Raw genomic sequence first — 22,364 nt, 5'->3', positions numbered from 1 at the left:
GACCTTGTTGTATTCAGTGACTAAATGTATATTGTGTGTCAAAATATTCATGCACACCATCTACTTTAGTGTCAGGGGCACCAGTACCATAATCCCTTCACATGGGAAAATGTAAAATGTATTTTAGTGACTTTCACACAGATGACTACTGGAACAAAAGCTTTACCATGAGCCGGTTTAACAGCTTTACAGCAACTGCAAGGAACATGGTGGAAAGGTGCAAATACAGTAATGGCAAAGCATTCTACATATGTGTAAAGCTGGCTTTTTGTGGGACCCTTACATGGAGTGCCTGGTACCTTAACACATTGGGGTTGATGGCACACAAGTCTCTAGGGAGGGAGGATGGAAAGATATGGTGGTGGTCAGCCTTGAGTCCTCAGACACTGAAAAGGGTAACATGTCACCATTTGAATATGCTAGGTTTAATTTATGTTTATTACTGGGAACCAGATCAGCTGGCCAGTTGTGAGTAGTGAGAGTATCACTTATTACAAACTTCCAAACAGAAGTCAGCTTTATCTGTGTTTACTTTACAGTGCCTTTAAACTGATTAAAGAATAGAAACATGGTGCAGGTTATGTTGACAGCTTTGCAGGATCTCAACACAACTGATTAGCAGAGCAGCCTAAATACATAGATTGTCATGCATGTTAAACTTGGCTAAAACGCCCCTAAATACAGGAGCTTTTGAATTCTGAGATAGCTCTATGCCAAGTACTTATCTCTCAGACAAGGGACTTCTCCGACATACCCTGAAGATGAAAAGCAATTGCTAATGGAGCATCATAGCTGCCAGCAATCATGTATTTGCTGGGACTCCGTTGAATGCCCCAGCATATGTCCTGCGTATTGGAACTACTGTTCCAAGTACGAGCGCTGTGTATAAGAACAAAGGGCCTTTTGACGTGAACACACTAGGATAGCACAATACAGTCCACAAAATTGGGTCAAGCGGGACACAGTGTCATGCTGCCACCAGCACCTTGTCAGTGGATCTATGTGTGACATCACACACCCAGCACTAGTGTATGTATGTATGTATGGAATAGTAAATCAGAAATGCCATACAATCCAGGTTATTGGTCCGCAATAAATAAGATACCGTAAATATCATTAGAAAGTAATCTACTGCAGATATTTGTTTTTCTTCTTCCAATATAAAATATCAACTGCATACAATGCACATGGAAAACCGATGTTTAAATGAAACCGGAATCAACAACTTTACTGTTTAAAGCTTATTTTTGGAACGAAATAATTATAGGCAAAGATAGTTAACACAATACTGCAGTTTGGCAAATTAAGACCTGCAATCCAGCAATTTCTTGACATAGGTTAACCTAGTAACTGTGCATATAAATGCAGCATACCGCTGGGAGAATCAGAGCCTATAATCTCCTTGCTAAAAACCTCAAAGCTTTCCAAAGGCACAGCTAATAAAGACGGCGTAATCGCAATTGAAAACGTTGGTACTTGTTCGAGAAGAACTGCATAAACGCCCTGGAAACCAAATAACGGAGGTATTAAGAAAGAACGGTTTCTTGCCTGATATGCGGGAGTAAACGCATGGTATGTAAAGACGCTGAGGTATGTGCATTTCATTCTCTCTGAAATAAGAAACAGCTGTCTATATCTTGAGGACTGGAAGGCTGCATCAATATGTGCAATGTGCTGAATCTCATGCTTTAACACAGTTTTCTTTTGAATTTCAGCATGTAATTTCCTGCAGGTAAACAATCATATTATAGCTTCAAACTCCCTAGTTATCGAAACAATGAGAAATACAGGAAACGTAGCTAAGGCCAGAAGAATGTAGTTATGGACACCACCCAGCACACTGTACGAATGGCAAGCTATGCAGAAAAAAACATTAAACAAAATTGAAGTCATGAGAGACTTATGGTTAAACTTCTAAATGTTTATCCTGAATACATCAAGATTTAGGTTCTAACCTCACGGTATGTAGCGTTTACTAACAAGTAGAAGAATGGTGGATAGCCTTCTACAATTCACACATGCCAACTGTGCATCACGCATGGCAACTGTGCATCACGCATGCCAACTGTGCATCACAACTACCTGTCTTCGCTATGCACCAGTATTACAGGCCAGCATTATACTGTATGTGCTTTACTCAGGCTGTGCTTGATGCTTCCTCCATGAGAAGTTCACTGGGCCTGGCAGTTGAAATCGTCAACTGAAAAGGCGCTGTTAAGTGAACGTACCCAGAGGGTGAATTTTGACAACCCTGGCCAGAAACTCTATTGAGATTTAGATAATGTTAAGCGGCCTGCTCACAGAATCCCTGGAACAGGAACAAAGAAGATGGTATTATAATCTAATATATTAGATGATTAAAGTGTAATGCTCAAGTGGATATTTCACAAATGATACACTGTCCTTTTCCCTTCAGATACACAAGTTGATAGCTGATGTTATTATGATGTTCTTCATAACATAATGAAACCCAGCCAATCAATACTGAACCACCATGAAAACAATTCCCAAGTATAATCACAGTTAAATCTTAGAGATGACATCTCCGTGTTGAACCATGTCACAGCCAGTAGCTTGTGCATTTTGGAACCATGCCTTCCTTACCGACACTTGCTGGGTCAAGGACAACCATATCTGCCTTCAAAAAAACGCCTGCATTATTTGCAACACAGCCGTGTAATTATGTGACGGTCACTGTTGCTAAATATCGGACACTAGAACCACAACGGAACTTCTAAATTGGTGACCTCAGACCTGTACAGAATGCCATAGCCCTAAAATCCAAAACTGTTGGTGGGTCCTTGACCAGTAATACGTTCTACAAGAGCTATTCTCAGGTTGAAACTATTATACTTGATACACAGTTTGTAGAATTAAAAATGCTTTACATCTAGGTCTTGAGATGATGGTAAAGGTTTGATTCTCCTCTTCTAGATTTTTAATGAATGTTCACAATTTGATTTATGTCTCCTCAAACACAACATTTTCAAACCTTGAAACAAAGTCTCTGCATAATTGTCCTTGTTGTGTCTTTGATGGCAGATGAATAGCTTTCAATAAGCAAAGGCTAGGAGTAATTAGAATGTGCCTTTGTTTCTGAGAGGATCATCAACAGAGATGTCCGTAAACCGTTGAGGTGCTATAACTTGGGAGCTGTTCTAAATATCTATCCGAGTGCTATTCTGTAATAGTTATTATTTGAGCGTTTTCTCTATTTCTATGGAAATTAAACCATGGTGGAGACAATTTGCAGACTCTTACTAGTGTGGAATTTGTTAAACAACTCACACAATTTAGGTATTTCATAAGAAAACCAAGCGGAAGCCTTTCACACATCAATTAATCCAGCGGATACGTAACCGGTGATTTCCAGGGATAGATGATTAATTTGAAATACCGAAAATCACTTTAATTTCCTGAGAGCTGGCTGCCATAAGCAATTCAGTACACAGGCAGGAATAATGAAAAACGGCATACTGTGCCATTGATTAGCCAGTTGGCTTCTCATAATTTCTATCTTCACTCCTGGTCGCTTTTCAGTTTCACCTTAATAATAAGTTGATCCGCAGCATGTGGGATATAACCGGTTCTATATCACATGACACTGCAGTCCCACCAGATGAAACATCCCGTACCATTCATTTATTTTGCAAAGGAATAGAAAGATATCTTCTAGGACGCTGAAAATCAATCTTAATGATGCGGTCTCAACTTCCAGGCTTAAGAGCTGTAACAATGAACATGATAAAGATGTCACGCAGAGGAAATGGCTTAAAGGTAAACTGACATGTACACTTCTTTCCTCTGATCTTCAGCACCTGGAGCCCCATGGCAAAGATTTAGGCTGACCGGGTAACAATATCTGACTACACTTCAGGAGGACTTAACAATAAAATAAAGGGCTAAATATAAAGGTCTAGCAACGCTGCTGGTTTCTCATGCATCCATTACACGATCTGCTCCAGCTGCTGTGCTTTTTATGTCCACTAGGGGTGGGCACCAGCAATGATGACATATTGGGGTCCGAAGGGTGACAGCCAGTTCAGCAACTAGGAACCTTGCCAACCTTTTATTACAACACTTTCCAGCCCTGGCACTCTGCTCAACACCACAGCCCAAAAACAAAAGAGTGAACACACATTTTAAACTAATCCACAAATCTCATCAACACAAAGGTGCATTCCTCTATACAGTGATATGGCGCTCCTTGTAAGTAATGTCAGGGATACAAAGCTTCTACTACCCCCGGAACTTGTAGGGTTAAAGCCGGAGCATAGTGTCCACTACACAACCCGGAGACCTCTCGTGAGTAACAGCCCACTGCACACAGCTCGTGTTTTTCTCACAGGTCCTCCATTAACACACAGAGGAAGACTCATGATTCCAATACAAAGAACACTCAGGGCGAAGTGCCCACTCCCCGAGCGAGCACTCACCCTCACCCCGAGCGAGCACTCACCCTCACGGGCTTCTTCCCCTCGACTGCAGTTGCTGCAAATGTGCTTGATCTCCTTGCCTATGTGACAGTGGATGACAAAGGACACGTTGTTGTTGATGGGCTCCTTGAGCGGCTTCATCCTGACTAAATAGAACGATTTCTTCCTGTGCTTGTCGGCTCTGCCGGTACCGGGCGGCGCGGAGCCCTCCCTGCAGCCAAAGCCGGGTAAGGAGAACATCGCGGGCTGTCTGCAGCTGTAGTTGGAGTGTGTGAGATCCGCCATCCGTCCCCTCCGCTTTTAGCAGTCATCTCACACACATTCTCAAGCTGGGCTGGTGGGGGGAGGAGGAGGAGGAAGAGGAGCTGCCAGAGTCTTGGTGACCTCTACAAACTGCCTCCACCAATCCAAGCACTTGGGAAGGGGCTTCGGCGGCGGCAGGGAAGCGGTGCTCGGGCGCTACCTGCCATTAACAGCATCCCACCAAGAAACTACCCCAGCAAAGTGTCCCTGTTCACGCTGCGCCCTCCGCGATCCAGGGCATTATTCCTGACAAAACCAGATGCAGAATGACCCGACACCGATCCAATCATAATAATAATAACAATAAAAATAATAGTGGCAAAGATGGTTTGTCTTGTGCATTAACCCTTACACTGCCTCCTCCATTCACACCTGACCTCTGATTAACCTATTCAGGGCAGCCCAGATACAAGAAAACAATTATTAACCTTTAGTGTCCTGGAAGGACAGGCACTTATCCACATCAAACGAGGGACAACGGTCTCCGGTTTTACTCACCTCGATTATAGAACGTTAACCCTCGCGGGGAATGGGGGGGGCGCTACTTAGTCCGGTTAACCCGTTCTCCGCCGGGCATGGTTCGTTTCACTGCTTAGCTGCAGTTCGCAGGATATCCAGCCGTAACCCAAGTCACTGCGTTGCAGCAAACACACGGGGAGGGAGCGATTAACCCATTAAGTGCAAGCAGAGCTCATGCATTCTTCACATAGCTGGATTTCTCGAGTATGCAGAAGGATATTATGGCTGATGGATGCGCGAGAATCGTGTAACGGGGTGAATGTGCATTCCAACTGCAAATAAGCTTAATTAACATATATCTCTTATATAACTACTATTTACATGAGAACACGTTAGTTAATAATGCCTGGCAATTAGACATTTGAATCACTGTTCCCTTATGCAGTCAATGGCATGGCCCTAAACTGTCACACGTTTTAACCCCTTTAAGATCAGTCATGCATGGTTGATGCATATTTGGAGTGGCAGCAGAAGAAAAGTGTCCTGGAAAGGTCAGATAGAAACTTACAAATATTCTTCCAAAAAAGATCACCCCGTACAATGAAAGATAATTGAAAGAGGATAATTTAAAGAAGACAAGCAAACGCATGCAGCAGATTTTTTGTGCTGCTACCACAACATAGTTTTTCAGCCTATCAGCCCTCTCCTCCTGTGTGATAACAGTAGCTATAAGTATGGCCTAGGATAAAGTAGACCTGGAGGAAACAGAAATGGAGCAGCTTATAAAGTGGGTAAATAATAAAGTGTGTGCTACACCTGCTTTACCCATAAATACAATGTCCATGTGTACCGCTATGACATCATATTGCCGTATCAGTTTTGAATTGCTTGTCCCACCCATGTCTGGAAGTGATTTTTTTTTTTTCAAATCATGCAAGTGACTTTGATACCCCAAAAGATGTATAGTTTTCCCCCAATATTTGCATGATAAACGTGTTGAGAACCGTGATCTGATTTTCAGCCATTTACTAATAAAAGCGGTCACAAAAAAGACCCCAGAAACCTGTACTCTAGATGTACTTGAGAAAAAAAACTGATGTAGAGGAAATCATGACACTCCTGTCCTTTTCAGGCCAGTATAGAGTTATTCTTAATACGTAATAATATATATTTAAGGTATACTATCTGCAGAGTGTGATAGTACCAGTCTTATAGCGAGTAGCAAGGACGATATATTTCCTGAGGCAGGCTATCAAAATAGGTGTTAATGTAAATGCACATATTTGCAAGTAGAGTGCCATTTCAGATGTGTTAAGAGGGTCATCTCTTGGCACGTTTGAAGAATGTCTCTCTCAACATGAATATTTTTATAGGGAAAAGCTAGACACACACGCATCAATGTTCCTGGAACTCATGGTCAGTTCCACAGAATTCTCAAGTACGGCCACCTTCATTCAATACCCTTCAAATATATAGTGAACATTAAGAATTAAGGCGAAGCAGGTTTTTATTCTTTTAAAAAATAAGCCCCGTTTCTAATGTCTGCTTGGTGGTTGAAGAACGCTTGATGGATAATCACATGATCACACTGATGTCAGCAGGTCCCTGTGGACCTTGATTTATGACCTCCAATGGAGCATATATTGTATATCAATCAGTCGATCATTACATTGAATTAATGACTACAGCGATTCTGCCAAAGGCTTATATTGTCCAGCACCTATAAAAGGGATACTCCAGTGTCCCAAAGAACCTTCTTAAACATTGAAGTCGTTTGTAAGTAGTTTAATAAGCATTCTTTAGACCTAACGATAAATAAAATACGTATTTTAAGGAGAAGCTGCAGCTCTCAGCATATCACAGCCAATCAGTGGCAGGAAAGCGCTCCCATTAAAATCAACAGGAGAGCTTTCTGGGCATGCACCATGGAGGAATGCTTGCCAAGACGGTTCTGGAGCTCACTGGTGGTAAGTAGATCACATAGCAGAAGATGGAGTGTCCCTTTAATTAGTACATCTAGATTGTAGGCTTGTTCGAGCAGAACGCTCCTTACTTTTTGTTGCTGTAAGTCCTGAATGAATGCCTTGCTGAAGATGTACAAAATGTGTTATTCACCTAATGTTTCTAATACAACTGTGTCCATTAGATGCCATCTGAGCAATGAATTATCCGAAAGATGATTCAGACAGGGTCCGGTGGTTGTTATGGTATTTCAACAATGCACACTTAGTGCTTAAGGGGAACATGCAAAGAATGTAAACAACAAGTACTTGCAGTGAGCCAAATAGTTGGCACATGATCTCACCCAATTTGCATACACTGAATGCAAAGTCTTTAGTTTGGGTTCAGACTATAGTTCCTTTAATACAGTCCACTATAAATAATGCATAATGATTTCTTAGCAGAATGGATATTTGGATTTTAGCTGTAGAGGCAATGTTTTTCTAGAGATTGATTTAATTAAATAACACAAAAAAAACACAAGAAAAATTACCGGCTTGTATTTTTTGATGGCCAGGAGTGGTGTACGGAGAACACATTAAGTATTAATATTATATATATATATATATATATATATATATATATATATATATATATATATATTGTTGTGATGTAAGAGAGCTGCCATCTCTCAGCTGCAATGCTTTTTTTTTAAACATATGCTTCACGCTAAGATATTTGTGGTGATATAATAATATGGTTATAAACAACCATTAGTGGTAGAGATTTGTGTATAGCTTGCTAAAAACAATGCAGGTGGAATCCAGTAAGTTCCTGCATGGATTGGCAGTAGGGTTCCAGTGCAATCTTTTGTTCATTGTGACAGTAATAGTACTTTTTGTATGCTGCTTCTGGTAGACGGCAGAGCTGGAAAAATATAGACCGGAATAATGTAAAAATTGAATATTATTTCTGAATAATAACACGTGTACTGATTGCTTTGTTTTCAGTGCAGATCCACTTGAAGTATTATTAGAGATGAGATGGTTCTCTTTTTACATTTATTAGGCTAACGTAATATCAGAATGAAAAAGAAATGCATCCATAGCGTATTCAGAAACATGTTTTGTTTGAGATGTAAGGCAAGTAATTAGTTTATAGATTTAAGGGTAGGATTCCATAAAGTATATTGATAGGTAGGATTTTTCTAATGCCATCAACTATATTAAACACCTTTTGATGCCTTTGAATCATCGGGTTCACTTAACCCTGGTATGCAAAATTATACCAGCTCTTATCCATGCAAGAGCAAAACCAAGAACAGCAGGACTAACTGGTTTTGGGAGCTCCTTTGTGTCTGTATTTATGCTGGAGTCGTTATTTGAAGTTGGTACCTTGTATGGGACATTAGAAATTAGAAGACATAAAGTCACATATGGTTTTAGGACCCGAGAGGTCTCTTTTTTGGATGGAATTGCTTTGATCTGATTCATTACATAACATTTATTTACATTGTGTCATAAGATGTGTGCTGAGTGTTTTAAGGAAAGCTTGTAAGCTTCCCGAAAAAGGTTGGTTTTCAGAGAGAGCTTTTGATATTTGCGCACGAGGGAAAAAGTCTGACGGAAGGGTGTAGGAAATTCAAGAGTGGTACAACGTGTGAAAACCTAAATACAAGAGCGGGAAGAGGTAATAATGGTAGAAGTGAGATGCAAGTCATTAGAGGAATGAAGGGGTCTGTTAGGGGTGTATTTTCATAAGGGGGAAGAGATGTGGGGGTGCAAAGTTGCTACGGGCTCTGTAGATCAGGGTTAGAAGTTTGAGTAGCCAAGGAGCTACTGACACAGTGTAGCAGATGGGGAATAGTGACAAAGGAAGATTAGTCTAGCCTCAGTGTTAAGGATAGATTGGAGTGGTAAAAAATGGGAGAGGGGAGGTTAGTAGAAAGTTTCAATAAGCCAGACTGGATATCACAAAGAAGTGGATTGGGAGATGTTTTCTGGTGAAGCCGGCAGGATTTGGTTAGGGACTGGATGTGAGGGATGAAGGAGACAGTCGTGTGTCATACCAAGGCAGTGGACATGGTCTGTTGGATAGTGGAGTTTCAACAGTAACGTACATAGGTTGTATTGGGAGCGAAAGGAAGATACTAGTTGTTCAAGGACAGAGGTGTAGATAGAGAAGAGTAGAGGCCCAAGAGCCAAGCCCTGAGGAACACTGGCAGATAGTGGTAGGGAAGAGTAATACAAAAGAGACGCTAAAAGTACAGAGAGGTCAGAGAGAGGGTGGTCGACTGTGTCAAAGATTACAGAGAGGTCCAAGAATATAAACAGTGAGATGTGATTTTTTGTATTAGTGGCAAGGAGACTGTTTAGTAATTTTAGAGAGTGCGGTCTCCGTGGAATACTGTGAATGGAAACCAGATTGTAAAGGGTCAAGCAGAGAGGTTGTCGAAAATGTTTTCATACAAGCACAAACAACCCAAATCTTTCCAACCTCAAACCAGTCCACTGTAATCCCAGCACCCCTTTCTCCAGTGCCTTCTGGAATACATGCTCTGTCTGCAACAAACTCACTGCCGTTCATGACCTTTTTCATCTCTAACCACCTCATCCTCCTTGTGCTCAGTGAAACATGGTTAACATCCTATGATGCTACTTCTCCTGCTGCCCTCTCTTACCGTGGTCTATGCTTTAGTCACACATCTAGACCTGGAGGCAGGCAGGGAGGGCATGTCAGAATTCTCCTCTACCTCCCCTGCACCTTTCAATGCCTGCCACCAATTCTCTCTTTTTCATCTTTTGAAGTATACTCTGCCTATTTCTTCTATCCACTTGCCATGAGTGTTACTTATGGATCTATTTATCAAATCAATATTATGTATTTTTTAAAACATTTTATGTAGTGTTTTACATATAAAAGTGAGAGTGTATCATTTGTTACTTTTGTTTTGTTACTTTTATAATGATACATTTTTTCCATTTACTTTCTTATTTTAGAAGAGATCTACTTGGTTGTCAGTGGGGGCTTAAGTTTTTAGGTCTTTTTCTTGTAAGGATGTAAGGAGATTTCAGGGGAGATATTGGGGACAAATATAATCCCAGGAAATAAGTCTCTGCAGTGGGATAGTCCTCTAAATATGGAGACATCTAATCATGCCCAGTGCAGGAACGAGTGATGGTAAGGAGCATCAACTCTTTCATATCACTGCAGAAAGAACCAACACAATTACCAAAATCAAAGTACACATTTGTACTTGTTGCACTGAGCAGAAATGTGCTAGTTCTGTCACCGTTTACAAAAGATCTCGCCTTCCTTGGGTTAAAAAAATATATCTCCAAAACAATTCAACTAGCTGAAAAAAAATAAAATCACGCATTATACGTATTAGCGTAAAGCTACTAAGGTGACAATTCTCCCTTAAGACATTAAACAGTACTAAAAATAAGTATATGAACATAGATTAGGGATTGCTTACGATGTATAATTACATGTATCACCACTGCAAACAATGGCCTCCATAAACATTTCTATTTTCAATAATAACAGGGACCTTGGCAAAAAAACCCAGTGCCACAACCATCCCAGCTGTACTTGCCTCCAGCAGTCCAAAAGCCCAGCGATTCCACTTTTGTTCACACAGTTTGCTGACATTGCACATGTGTTGGGAGAAAAAATACAGTACATCTCTGTAAGGCACAAGTATAGCTCCTCTGGGACCCTAAAGCTGAAAACTGCCCATGGGAGGTCACCTGACATGTCAGGGCCACTAGGACCAGGAGTCAGTGGTTGTATTGTTCATTAGTGTTTTGCAGCAACAAAATAAATGCATTTGTGACAACTTCCAAGTGAAAGTCAGTGAAGGCTTGACGTAAGACTTATTCCGAAGCCTTAGGTCTATGAAGCATTCTTCCAGAAATACAAAGCAACCTGTGTCTGCACCAAGGGTAGGGATGCTCAGCAACTGTACAGGCTCCATAAATTCACATAAGGTCTAGTTCAGTTTGAGTCATACTGTTATTGGCTTAGCCACCTCTATTTCTGACTATGATATTATCTGGTATGACTTGACCTTGTAACCCAAGACTTATATGTAACATGCATTATAGACTTCCTGCACAAGGACCATAGGATGACCTTGAGAAAAAAAAGCAAAATCTTACTAGCTTTCCTTAGGCTATCCTTTTTTTTGCAGTGTTATTTGATAGTATATATAACATAAAATATAACAGGAACTCCCTTGGTCTGAAGGAATGTGGAAACGCAAAATGTATAAATACACAAGGTTGGCCATTTAACACTGGTGAACTATAAGGCGACCAGCGCCATACCTTTTTCAATCAATTTAAATCTGTGTGCTGATTGCAACAGGCTTGGGAGAAAGATTTTTCCAATGAACTATCAACTTCCTGTCTGATTTACATCGGCTTCCTTCTCTGAAACTAGGCCTGAGAGCATTGAAGAGATTGCAAATGACAAATGGCTCTGTCATCTGGCTGGAACAGCCATACAAATGTGTGCAGCATACATTTCTGTTAAGGTATATGAACATTTACATTTATTATTCTAGAATGTTACATAAAACATATAAAGAAACAACCAATTTAATGAGACAGTCTTTTAACAACTTATATTTAGAGCTCTGATTCAAGTTTCACAAAAATAACCAATATATTATAGATGTATACATATATATATATATATCTACTTTAAAAAAAATGGAAAATCAACTAACAAAAGTTATCAAAGCCACTAAACCCATATTTTAATGACTTCTATTTATTATAATGTACAGAATAGCACAATAAATAAAGTATCGAGTACAATGAGACATAATTTCCTAATTTGCTAACCATACTGAAATTTGTCCTTTAGAATGTAATATAAGGACAATTGGGATTCTTATTTGAAAATGGTATATACAGTAATATTCTTTCTGTCCAACAGAGATACATAATTGGGATTTTCATTCCCAATGAGACACACAGGCTCACACAAAGCACTTCATTAGTTTAGACCTTAACATAATTAGCAATTACAGAAAGCAAACCAAAGCTTGTACAATAGATTATAATTTCTTTCTGACTGACATATTTTGTAGAAAAAGCTTTCTAAGGAATAGTGTTAATGTTTAATTTGGTTCAATTCAGCTTGGCGGTGGAGTAGATAGAAGAAAAAAATCAGCAGAGGCCTTAATTTAATAAAGAATGGAATACAAACCTTTTTTGTATGATATTCTTCTATATAGAAATTAACAGATCTCAACATTTTCAAGTTACTATTCTTATAAACTGTTATTTTCACAGTATGATTACTGTACGACCGGGCTCAAGAAGGCATAATGGAAGTCTGTGTAATACATGGTGGTTGTGTGAGCTCCACCATTTTCCCAGTAGTGTGTGTCCTACTACAATATATATATAAACATATGGAATTCAACATAGTGCTACATCTATTATTGCTGAATAAAGTGATTCATTCTTTCACTGCAAGATTATTTAGATACTTTATTATAAACCGCTTTCACCTACACATTTTCACCACCAGATCGCAGTGTTGGTATCATTTAAAGAGGCGACACAATCTCAGAAGCAGAACCTAAGCATGCCATACAATACTGCTTCCAAAGGGTCAAACCCCTTCTACTGGGTAGGTATGGGCCACATTTCTTCAAATAAAACATTTAGCTAAATTAACTGTTATATGAGGCTGTAGTGCCTTGTACATGGGATGACCATCGTACTGCTGCACAGCTCAAAACTACTGGTACACCCACAATGGTGAAAGCAGAACCAATGCACAGTTCCATTTAGCCATGCTTAGAGCAATAATCAAATATAAATATTATACATTTATGAAGGAAATTTGTTGTATGGTTCTGGACCTCCATGTTCTAGCAAAATAGCTATGCTATAGGGAATAGATGATACAGCTGAAACAGCTTTACTTCAGACAGTCCTTAGACTTGCTATTCTTACATTATTAGTCATAACTCCAATTCATTGAACAACACAGGTGCTCCACTTGTATATATGTTCTTTTGTTATCCGGAAAGCTTATTCCCTAGTTCATTGATCAGCAAAACGTCTGCCCCATGACTAGTTGACCTGCACAGAATTATTATTTTGTTATTTTATTTTATCCAGTTAGGCAACATAACTAAAAAAATCCAGACTCAACTCTTATGAGGTTGTCAGGTGAAATACGATGAACAGCAACGCACCTTAAGTTTTTAGTACCAGATTAAAATACAAATTTAGACACTTCATCCAACCATGGAAATAATCAGGGCTTTCTGGATTATACTTGTTGTGTATTTTGTTTATTGGAATATACAGGACCTTGGAGAAGTAAAGGTGCTGATCCTTTCAGACAGAACATTAATTGCAAGTAAATCTTAACAGATCTGTAATTTTATTGTTTTAATGGTAAAAAAAACAACACAGAAATATTTAAGAAGCATTTTTAGTTTCTATAGCAACAACCTATCAGTGCATACAAAATAGGAATTAGACAGATTTGACATGATTAAATAATTACATTTAGGAAAGATATGAACAATCAGCTTTACTAGGAATATGTTCCTGTATTTATTTACAACATTGTTAAACTCAGCAGGTTGGGTGAAGCAGCCTTATTAAACACTGGCCCTGGTTCTAAGATTCTAGTTAGGATCATGCTCTTATAATACTTGGTTATAATACTTTCATTATTAAAATTTTCTGGTGCTCATGTTCCTTCATATGGTAAGATTTGAGGATTTTCAACAACCAGAGGTATATTTTTATGTGAGAATATAATCTCTGTCAGACATAGAATTGTCAATGCACTGACGCCAGAAGAGCTCTGTCTACTTTCTTGATTGCACTAAAAAATACACAGTGAAAACTACAATGTCAGATTATCCCAAAATATTTATTACTCATAATGTAGTTATACAACCCCGTGTTGTGATAATATTATGATGCTGGTGCCACAATGGTTTGAAATAGGACAAAGGGGATGCCCACTGTGAATTTAAGAACATGAGATTCTTTGGTTTGTTCTGTGAAAATGAAGCAAGGTTGACAGTGATCATGCTCTATGGGAATTTGGCTCTAATGATAAGTTTTGGAATTACTAAACATATGTGCTTTATTGTCACAGCCTATAATTGCTGGAAGGTCTGAGACCAGATGGCTTCAGGTTATTAAGGGCAAAATCATTAAGTCCATCTTTAAATGAACTCATTCAGAAGCTAAGCCTTTGTCACTGTGTGTGTGTTCAGAATGTTTGTTTAGCAAGCTTTTACTATACTTCTACTTCACTGAAATACATGAGAATATAACACTGAATATGCAACCGCTCAAAGATTAATTCTGTTTTAAGCCCTCATCCCAGATAGCTCCCTCTATCCTGTGCCAATGCTCAGAACATGAACAGTTTGTTGGTGTATGCAAGATCACAGCGAGTGATAGGAACATCAGATCAAACTGAACAAACTTGGCATAAGCGATTAGGAGCAAAAATGCTGAAAATGTTAATTAGATGCAGACTTGAGAGGATAAGAAGGTCTTTTGATGAGAATCACTAATCAAAACCACTTGAGTAAAATAGGTTACATTCCAAAAGATACTGGATGTTGGTGAATTAAAATATTGTTATGGTAGTATGTTATCATAGTATAGGCCTGTGATATCATTTTTAAGGAATGCAAATGATCATGCTGGAGGGCACAATAACCTTTTAATAACCAAAGAGGCATAAAGCACAATAAAAAGGTTTTACAGCAGCCTTTTAGTACTCCTAGCACCCATACTCTTTGTCATTTGACGTGTTCATACCCTGTAATAGGAGCCAGTTGCATAAGGTCTACAGAGGACAAATCATTATGGAGAATTGTCTGGCACTAGCAGAGGTCTGGAAGTCAAAACCACCTGCCTGCTCTAAACACTTTGCAGTGATTATTGGAAAGATGCATATAGTTCTTGAAACATGACATTTCATATTGAATTGTTTAGCCTGCAAGTGTCTGGTCACTGGGACACAAGTATCTTAATTGGACTCAAGCTATTTGCTAGATTCTTCTTGATTTACCATACAAAAAAGGTATGAGATGAAATCACAGACAGCCGTTTGGAAGCCTATCACACAGTGCACCCTGCTCAGCAGCATCTCAAATTTTAGCTCTCTCGTGCTGTTACAGAACAATCTCCACTGACATATCAATCTGATCCTGCCACAAGGGCAATCCAAAACCAAAGTGCAGGGCAAATTTTCTCTGTATGCGTAAATCAACTCCTCAGCAAGGAGGTCCATATCTGGATGAACACTTAAGGTGGACCCCAAGAAATGGTGGACTTCAAATGGCAAAATCAAATACAAAAAGGTGTGAGATGAACTCACTGAGGATCGCTGAATAACCTGTACTATGGTGCATTTCCACACAGGAGCATCTCAAATGTTATCTTATAGTCTTGTGCCATTACAGAGAAAAAATCTCCAAACATGATCTCAAACCTTTTTTTTTGCATAGTATTTCACCCTTTTTGGTGGAAAGCTGAATCTATGTACTTGAATAAACTAAATCAAGTCTGGGGTTGTTGGTTCCCATTTCTGTTTGCCTCCCATTTCTGTTCTAGACTGCCCTTGTGACAGGATCAGGCTGATATGCTTTGTCATGGCACAAGAGAGTTAGCATTTGAGATGTTCCCCTGAGCAGGATGCACCATAGGTCATGTTATTAAGCAGCAATACATCGCCAGTAAGTTGCTAATCTTTTTTGCATAGTATATTCTTCATCATTTTCACAACTGGCCACAAGTGATTTCCAGACTTTCTACAATTCTAAACCATAATTATTTTGCAATCCAAAATGTTATCTCTCCTAGGTCCTACTGGGGCTCCAAGGCCTTTTTAGTTGTTCCTTAATGTAAGTGCTTGCATGGTCTGTCTCGTATTAGACTGTTTTGTATACACAGGAGAACATATGTTAGTTTGCAAAATGTTTTCAAAGGCAGTTTTCCATGTCAATAAATGTTTTCCATGTCATGAGACAGATCTCAAAAATATGCATTTACCACAACTGTATAATTGTCAACTTTTTCTTATTTCTTGATAAAATGAGATTGTGATTATGTAACAACATCTCTGTTTAGTTTTTTTACAAAGTCACGTTGTCTTTTACACAGCATATTCCCTTCAAACAGCTGCAGGGATACACTGACCCCAAGATCTGCTGAATTGTGATTTGCTCTGAGCATTTATTGATCAGTTTATGAGCCCAGACATGCACTGCAACTTCAATTTGCTAAGAGTTATCTGGCTAACTTTACTGTACTTTATGCTAGTAATATTCTTTTTTTGTAGTTAAATCCTCATGTGAATTTGTCTCTGCCAAGACCAGATTGTCTGCAGTTTACATAAGAACAGAAACTAAATCCATGGTACTTCACTGTTAATAATCTCAGTGCACAGTCCTCATTACACTACAGCTTTGTCTTTTTAAAGTGCCTCATAACAATCAGGTTATTTTTGTGTGTTTTATGTTTTCTTTAGGGGCCCAAGGCTACTCAGTCTTTTGAAGTCAATGTTAATGACATTTGCTGCAAATGACTTTTATCAAACATACAGCGTTTATTATTATATCAGTGGCTTATGTTCACATACCCTTAAACTGTTGAAATGGGGCAAGATAAGGTAGGGTCACAAGATGTCCCCAATTTCAAGTGCAGTCTCATATGAGATCCTTCTAACTCTGGTTCTTTGGCTAAAGCGCCCCATCTCCAGGAAGCGTAGCTAGAAACAGTAGACAGAACTAGCCATATGTAGGGTAAGGGTCAACGCCAGTTAGACATTAAAGTGGCTGGAAGTGGGCAGAGAGAAGATATGAGTAGGTAGAGGGTAGGGTGGGCAGAGAGTTGGCAGAACCTTGGTGGCATGTCCAGACACTGATCCCCCTGTCCAGAAACTCGAGCTATATACTATATATATATATATATATATATATATACATGCCTCTATGTTCACTGGAACTTAAAGCATTAAGGAATTAGGTTGATTTTAAATGGCCCAAAGAGCTTCCCAACATTTGAAATGCCATTACAGACCTTCAGCAGACAGTGTATTTATTATATACAACCATATGACATATCAGTAATGATGGATTTGAAAACTAAACTTGCTAGGTGCCCCAGCTGGTGTTCAGACATGTGAGAGCAATCTGTCATTGCGCACCTTGTGTTACAGTAGTTGAGAATGATAAGGAACATGTCGCAGAGACCACCAAGTAATGTGACTGGTGATTGACATGACTTCACTGCAACTCGCTGGGTGATGAGGGAGCATAACAAGTTTTTGCAAGTAAGGTCCATATCTCCCTACTCCTGATCATATATACAGTATATATATATATATATATATATATATATATATATATATATAAGCAAGTAGTGGCTGGCTAAGTAATACATGGCCTTATAGTGTGATTGAATCTCTTTTAAATAGTATTTGTTGGATGTGCGCTCACTTCTTGCTTTGTTTTGTATATATATATATATATATATATATATATACACATACAGACATTAGATAGATAGACAGATAGATAGATCTGGGATATGAAAGGATATGGTATGTTCAACTGAAGGAATAACATTTTAATTTGTTCAATGGCTGGCTGTGTTCCATTGCTGAATGAACATTCTCCAGAGGATTTAGAAAACATGGAATTTGCTAAGTATCCGAAAATAATCCACAAGTAACCCCTGAACCCCTCATCTCCTGCTGTAACCCATTGGTTTCACTTGATTTGCTGTCTGGCTCCTTACCCTGCTGATTTCAAAGGGTTAACTTTGGTACCTTAAGTGGACTCTTTATAATTGGACAGATAAGAGTTACATTAGAGATAAATTACAGGGAACAACAATACCATCTCCCCATGCAACCAACAGCCTCATCCTAATCAAGCCATTTGAACAAACAACCTTTACAGATCATCAGATCATCCTAACCCTATTAACTCATCCCCATCCAATTTATCCTCTCCTACCGTTTATCCCCCCATAACCAGCAACTAGGTATTATTTTTTAGACCTTGGGTATTATTTTTTAGACCTTGGGTATGGTTTTGTTCATAAATATTAGGTCAAGAGCAACTCTTATTATATTACCAATATTTTATTTTTGTTTGCCAGATAATTACACAGGAAGACTATTCACCCCAGAGCAACTGGAAGGAAAAACAATTAAACAAAACACTGTGGTCTCTGGCAAGAACCTTTTGTTTTCTGGGCCAATGCATTCATGTATGAAATAGCATTTTTTCCATTTTAAGCAAAAATGTATCCAATTTCTATGCACAGTTAATGACTATAACATCACTTTACATGTTAGGGCTAGTGATAAACAGCTAATGTCACAAAGTATGGATGTGAAGTAGTTGTTAAAACTATGATGATCAAATATAAAGACCAATTCTGGCACAAAGTAGTAAAAGCAAAGCAATCAATATAGCATGTCCCGGCTTATTGTATGATTTTTAAAGCTAGGCATGGAACCTCCTACCACTATGTGTCACCCTTTCCTTAGATGGCTCTTTTGTCTGCAACGAGGAACATGAACAAAAAAGGTTGCCACTATGTGGACTTACATCTAGTTCTGAATGCTGTTTCCTATAAGCCCTGTTGTTTAATGCTCATTTCCCATGTTTACACTGTTATTGTTTTAAAAATACCATGAACTGGGCCACCGTTATATTTCAGTGCCACAGTCCTTCGATTATGTTTGTTGTCAGTAACAGGATTCAAACTGTAACCCTTTTCTTTGCAAAGGTGTACCCTGGCATATACTATGATACTATCTTGGGTTGTAATAGCTGTAAAAACGTTATAAAAAAGAGTCCGGCATGTGACCTAGATTATCTTGCCTGCTGCCTGTCCATGGAGCTGTCATTGATTACTCTACTTTCATCAGGGGGCTCTCTAGTTTTGGTCTGGAGAATCCAGGAACTATGAGGATATATTTGATTTCTGTACAGGTGTTGTCTGGTTCTACAAGATTCTCAAGTCGTCTCATTGCTGTGCTGCTGACTGGTACATACCTATATAGCTAACAAACTACAGGCAGCACTTAACTGTTCATGCCTACCACATTTAGTTGATGAACGTTTTGGTTAAAATGCCTTTGCTTTCTAGAATGTTGTGAAGCATGACATACTGGTTGATGCACTGTAGGGCAGGCTATTAAACAGCTGTCCATGCTCAATTGAGTTGTTTTTTTGGCAAACTTTTTTGGCATATGATTTAACCCTATGGGGATCTCTTGAGGTCGTCTCCAAGTGTAACGCTGAGTGCAGACATGGCTCTTCTTGCTCACTGGTGCTTGAAGCGATGCCTACTTCACCCTGCTAACAAGACCCATGAAAGCCATAATATATGTTTGAGGTTGTTCGTTCCCTTGCGTAGACTATGTTGATGTGCAATTTTTTTCTCTGTAATTGCACAGGTGACCTAAAACTTGAGACATTCCTAAGCATTGATGCACCATAGGGTAGGCTATTAAATGGCTGTCCATTCTCAGTTGAATTGTTCTTAAGCTTTTTTGATGTGCGGTTTATTTCTAAGAAACAAGACACCTCTATGTACTCTGGGATTTATGAACTAAACTATGTGTTTGGCAAAAGATGTTTGCATGTCAACACTGAGCACTGTCTACAGGTACTAGTCCACATCCAGCTCAGGAGGGGAACTGCAAGCGGAATATTCTGCAGCATAACTGATGGTAATACCCATGGATGTTAGCAATTTAGAGTGGAAACCAATGTAATTCCACTCCAAGCAGAGTACCAAAATAATACTTTCATTTTAATTTACTAAAGGGTGCAGCTCCATTTCTACTTACAATTTCCTGTATCCTACCATAACTTATTGGAAGGATGATCTTTGTATACCCATCAGAGATTTCAACAAATTTGTTGCTTAATCACTGTTATAACCTGAACCCAGCATGAACGATTTTGATTTTGTCTATAACATACAATATCCTGCGAAAACTATCATAATTGTTTGGAAACTAATTTAGGATACACTAACACAGTGAATAATTCTTTAACAATGATCATTTCTGTACTGCTGGAACTGGCATAAGTTACTGCTGTATTTCCAAAAAAGATAATTCTTGTGGCCGTGAATGCATCACATTGCAGCAATTACAAGCAAATTACTAACTCATTAAGATGCATTAAGACAACAACTGCAATATGGTAATTTTTCAACAAGGCAAGGAGTAGCATTTACAGCTACATTAGAAACAGTTTCATGCTGTGTAGAAGAAAGAAAAGCAGGGCAGGGTTAATGCAGGTTCTTTCATACAAATGGGTTTCTTAAAATGATTTTGTGTACTCCATTTTCTGTCTGCTGTATAAGAGGAAGCAAAATGGGAACATGGACAATTGCTATTTTTAAAACACAAATTCAGACTCATGTTTTTGTTTTTTAGTGTTTTTGGAACTTTCACAGAGTTTGCTTGGCGACTGTCACAGGCTGCTCCTCAGCTTGTTCTAAGACTACTCCGTCATTGACATTCTTGAGGAAGAACATCGATCCCTAGTCCTCATTCTCCTGGTCCCCTCGACCCTTGGACTTCTGTCATATCCCTTTCCATCTAATCCTCTCCCCTACATCAGGTGACATTCTTACTGCATTAACGCGATTTTGTTCCCCTGGTACTGTTTATATGTCTACTGTTTGCCATTATTACTGTTGCTTCTTTGTATTTTGTTTGTTTGTTTCAGGTGTACTATTTCTAGTATTGACCATACACAATTGCTATGCCTGTATATACTTGGTTAAGATGCTGATCAGGGGTGGAACAATAGGAGATGCCGCTGGTGCAAGGCCTGCACCCCCAAAGGGGCCCTGTGAGGAAGATCATAGGATTTCCCTTCACTGGCCCCCCAACGCCTGGGCATAACAGTGTCTCACTGCACTGAGTCAGATTGCCAGGATGTAAAGTAATTTCCCTATACTCAGACTAAGAAGGACTGAGACTATATATGGGGACAAGAGGCTGGGTCAAAGGCTATGACAGGGGGCAAGGTATCTGACAGTGTGGCAATATGACACAAGGCATGTGTAACATGGAGGAGGTGCAATGGTGAGGTGTAAAACACAGGGGGATATTTATTGGTGAGGTATAAAACACAAGGGAGATGTAATGGTAAGGGTTAAACCAAGAGAAAAGAGAGGACTAGTTTAAGAAAAGAACATAATGGGGAAGACATTAAGGATTGGGAAATAATAAAAAAGACAAAAGAGAGTAGTAAATAGAGTTTAATAAAAATAAATGAGGGAAACATAAATTGGTAGGGATAAAACAAAAAGATAAGGGAGAAGTAAAGTAGAGGGTTGATTAAAAAAAAAAGCTACGAGTAGACATCAAGGAGGAATAAATGCATATCGGGGAAAAGAGTAACGGACGGGGAACAAATTCTCTTAAAATTCTCACCAACTCTTTGCTTAGTGAATAGACCTGAGAATGTTTTCTGTTTTCAAGTTTATGGTGGTAAGAATATAAAAAATAAATCCTTTATGTTTTAAATTAAATAAATTAAATTTGTATCCGTTGTTTAATCTATTTATATTTGTATTACTTCAAAAAGAATCGGGGCCCTACAAGCTATCTTGCACCAGGGCCCCTTACCTTACTAGTTCCGCTGCTGATGCTGGTGTTTGTGTTGTACTTTGTGTGGCAGTTTGCCTTGTATGTAACATTTAAGTTCTGTTATTGAATAAACTCAATCAAATTTTATTGTATTAGTGCATTTTCTTATACCCAAATTAATAAAACTATGTGGTTATTTTAGCATCTGGGAACATTACTCCTTAAAATTTCTCATAGAAATCGATTAGATTTATCAAAACAGGGACAGAAATTCCCCTGTTTGAAGTTTAGTACACACTGAATATTTTTGGGGGTCACCATCCAGTCCAGTTACAATATTTAAAAGGCCAGGTTTGTGAACTAGGCAAATTGGAAGACTTGAATGTACGGTATTTGTAGTACTTGCATCTGTAGTTAAAACTCCATTTAAATGGTTAGAGATTATAATCTATGGACACCGGAGTTCCTCTACATGTTAAAGCATGAGATTTATATGGAAATCTCCATTTGTGTATGGGTAGAGATTGTTTAAAAATTAAAATAGATATATACTAACAAAGGCCATTAAAATTGTTTTAGCTACAT

General features: G+C 38.8%; 1 protein-coding gene across 5 annotated transcripts in view; it reads right to left on the bottom strand.

The window, feature by feature from the left end:
* The window catches only part of PHACTR1 (phosphatase and actin regulator 1), a 132,346-nt gene that overhangs the window by 49,804 nt on the left and 60,178 nt on the right, over positions 1-22,364 (bottom strand). Inside the window, exon 1 of one of the 5 annotated variants that reach the window (XM_053466012.1) lies at positions 5,238-5,352. The exons of 2 other annotated variants lie outside the window; for them this stretch is intronic. Coding sequence is in view for 2 of the 3 variants with exons in the window: in XM_053466008.1 (XP_053321983.1) it covers positions 4,460-4,721 (262 nt within the window). In the remaining variant the exon portion in view is untranslated. Of the gene's footprint in view, positions 1-4,459; positions 4,778-5,237; positions 5,353-22,364 lie in introns of those variants that run through there. 2 more of the 5 variants (XM_053466008.1, XM_053466010.1) reach the window with 2 other exon arrangements.

The sequence above is a fragment of the Spea bombifrons genome, chromosome 5 (assembly GCF_027358695.1).
Source record: "Spea bombifrons isolate aSpeBom1 chromosome 5, aSpeBom1.2.pri, whole genome shotgun sequence".
Taxonomy (NCBI): Eukaryota; Metazoa; Chordata; class Amphibia; order Anura; family Pelobatidae; genus Spea; species Spea bombifrons.
This window is presented reverse-complemented; position numbering and strand designations above follow the sequence as displayed.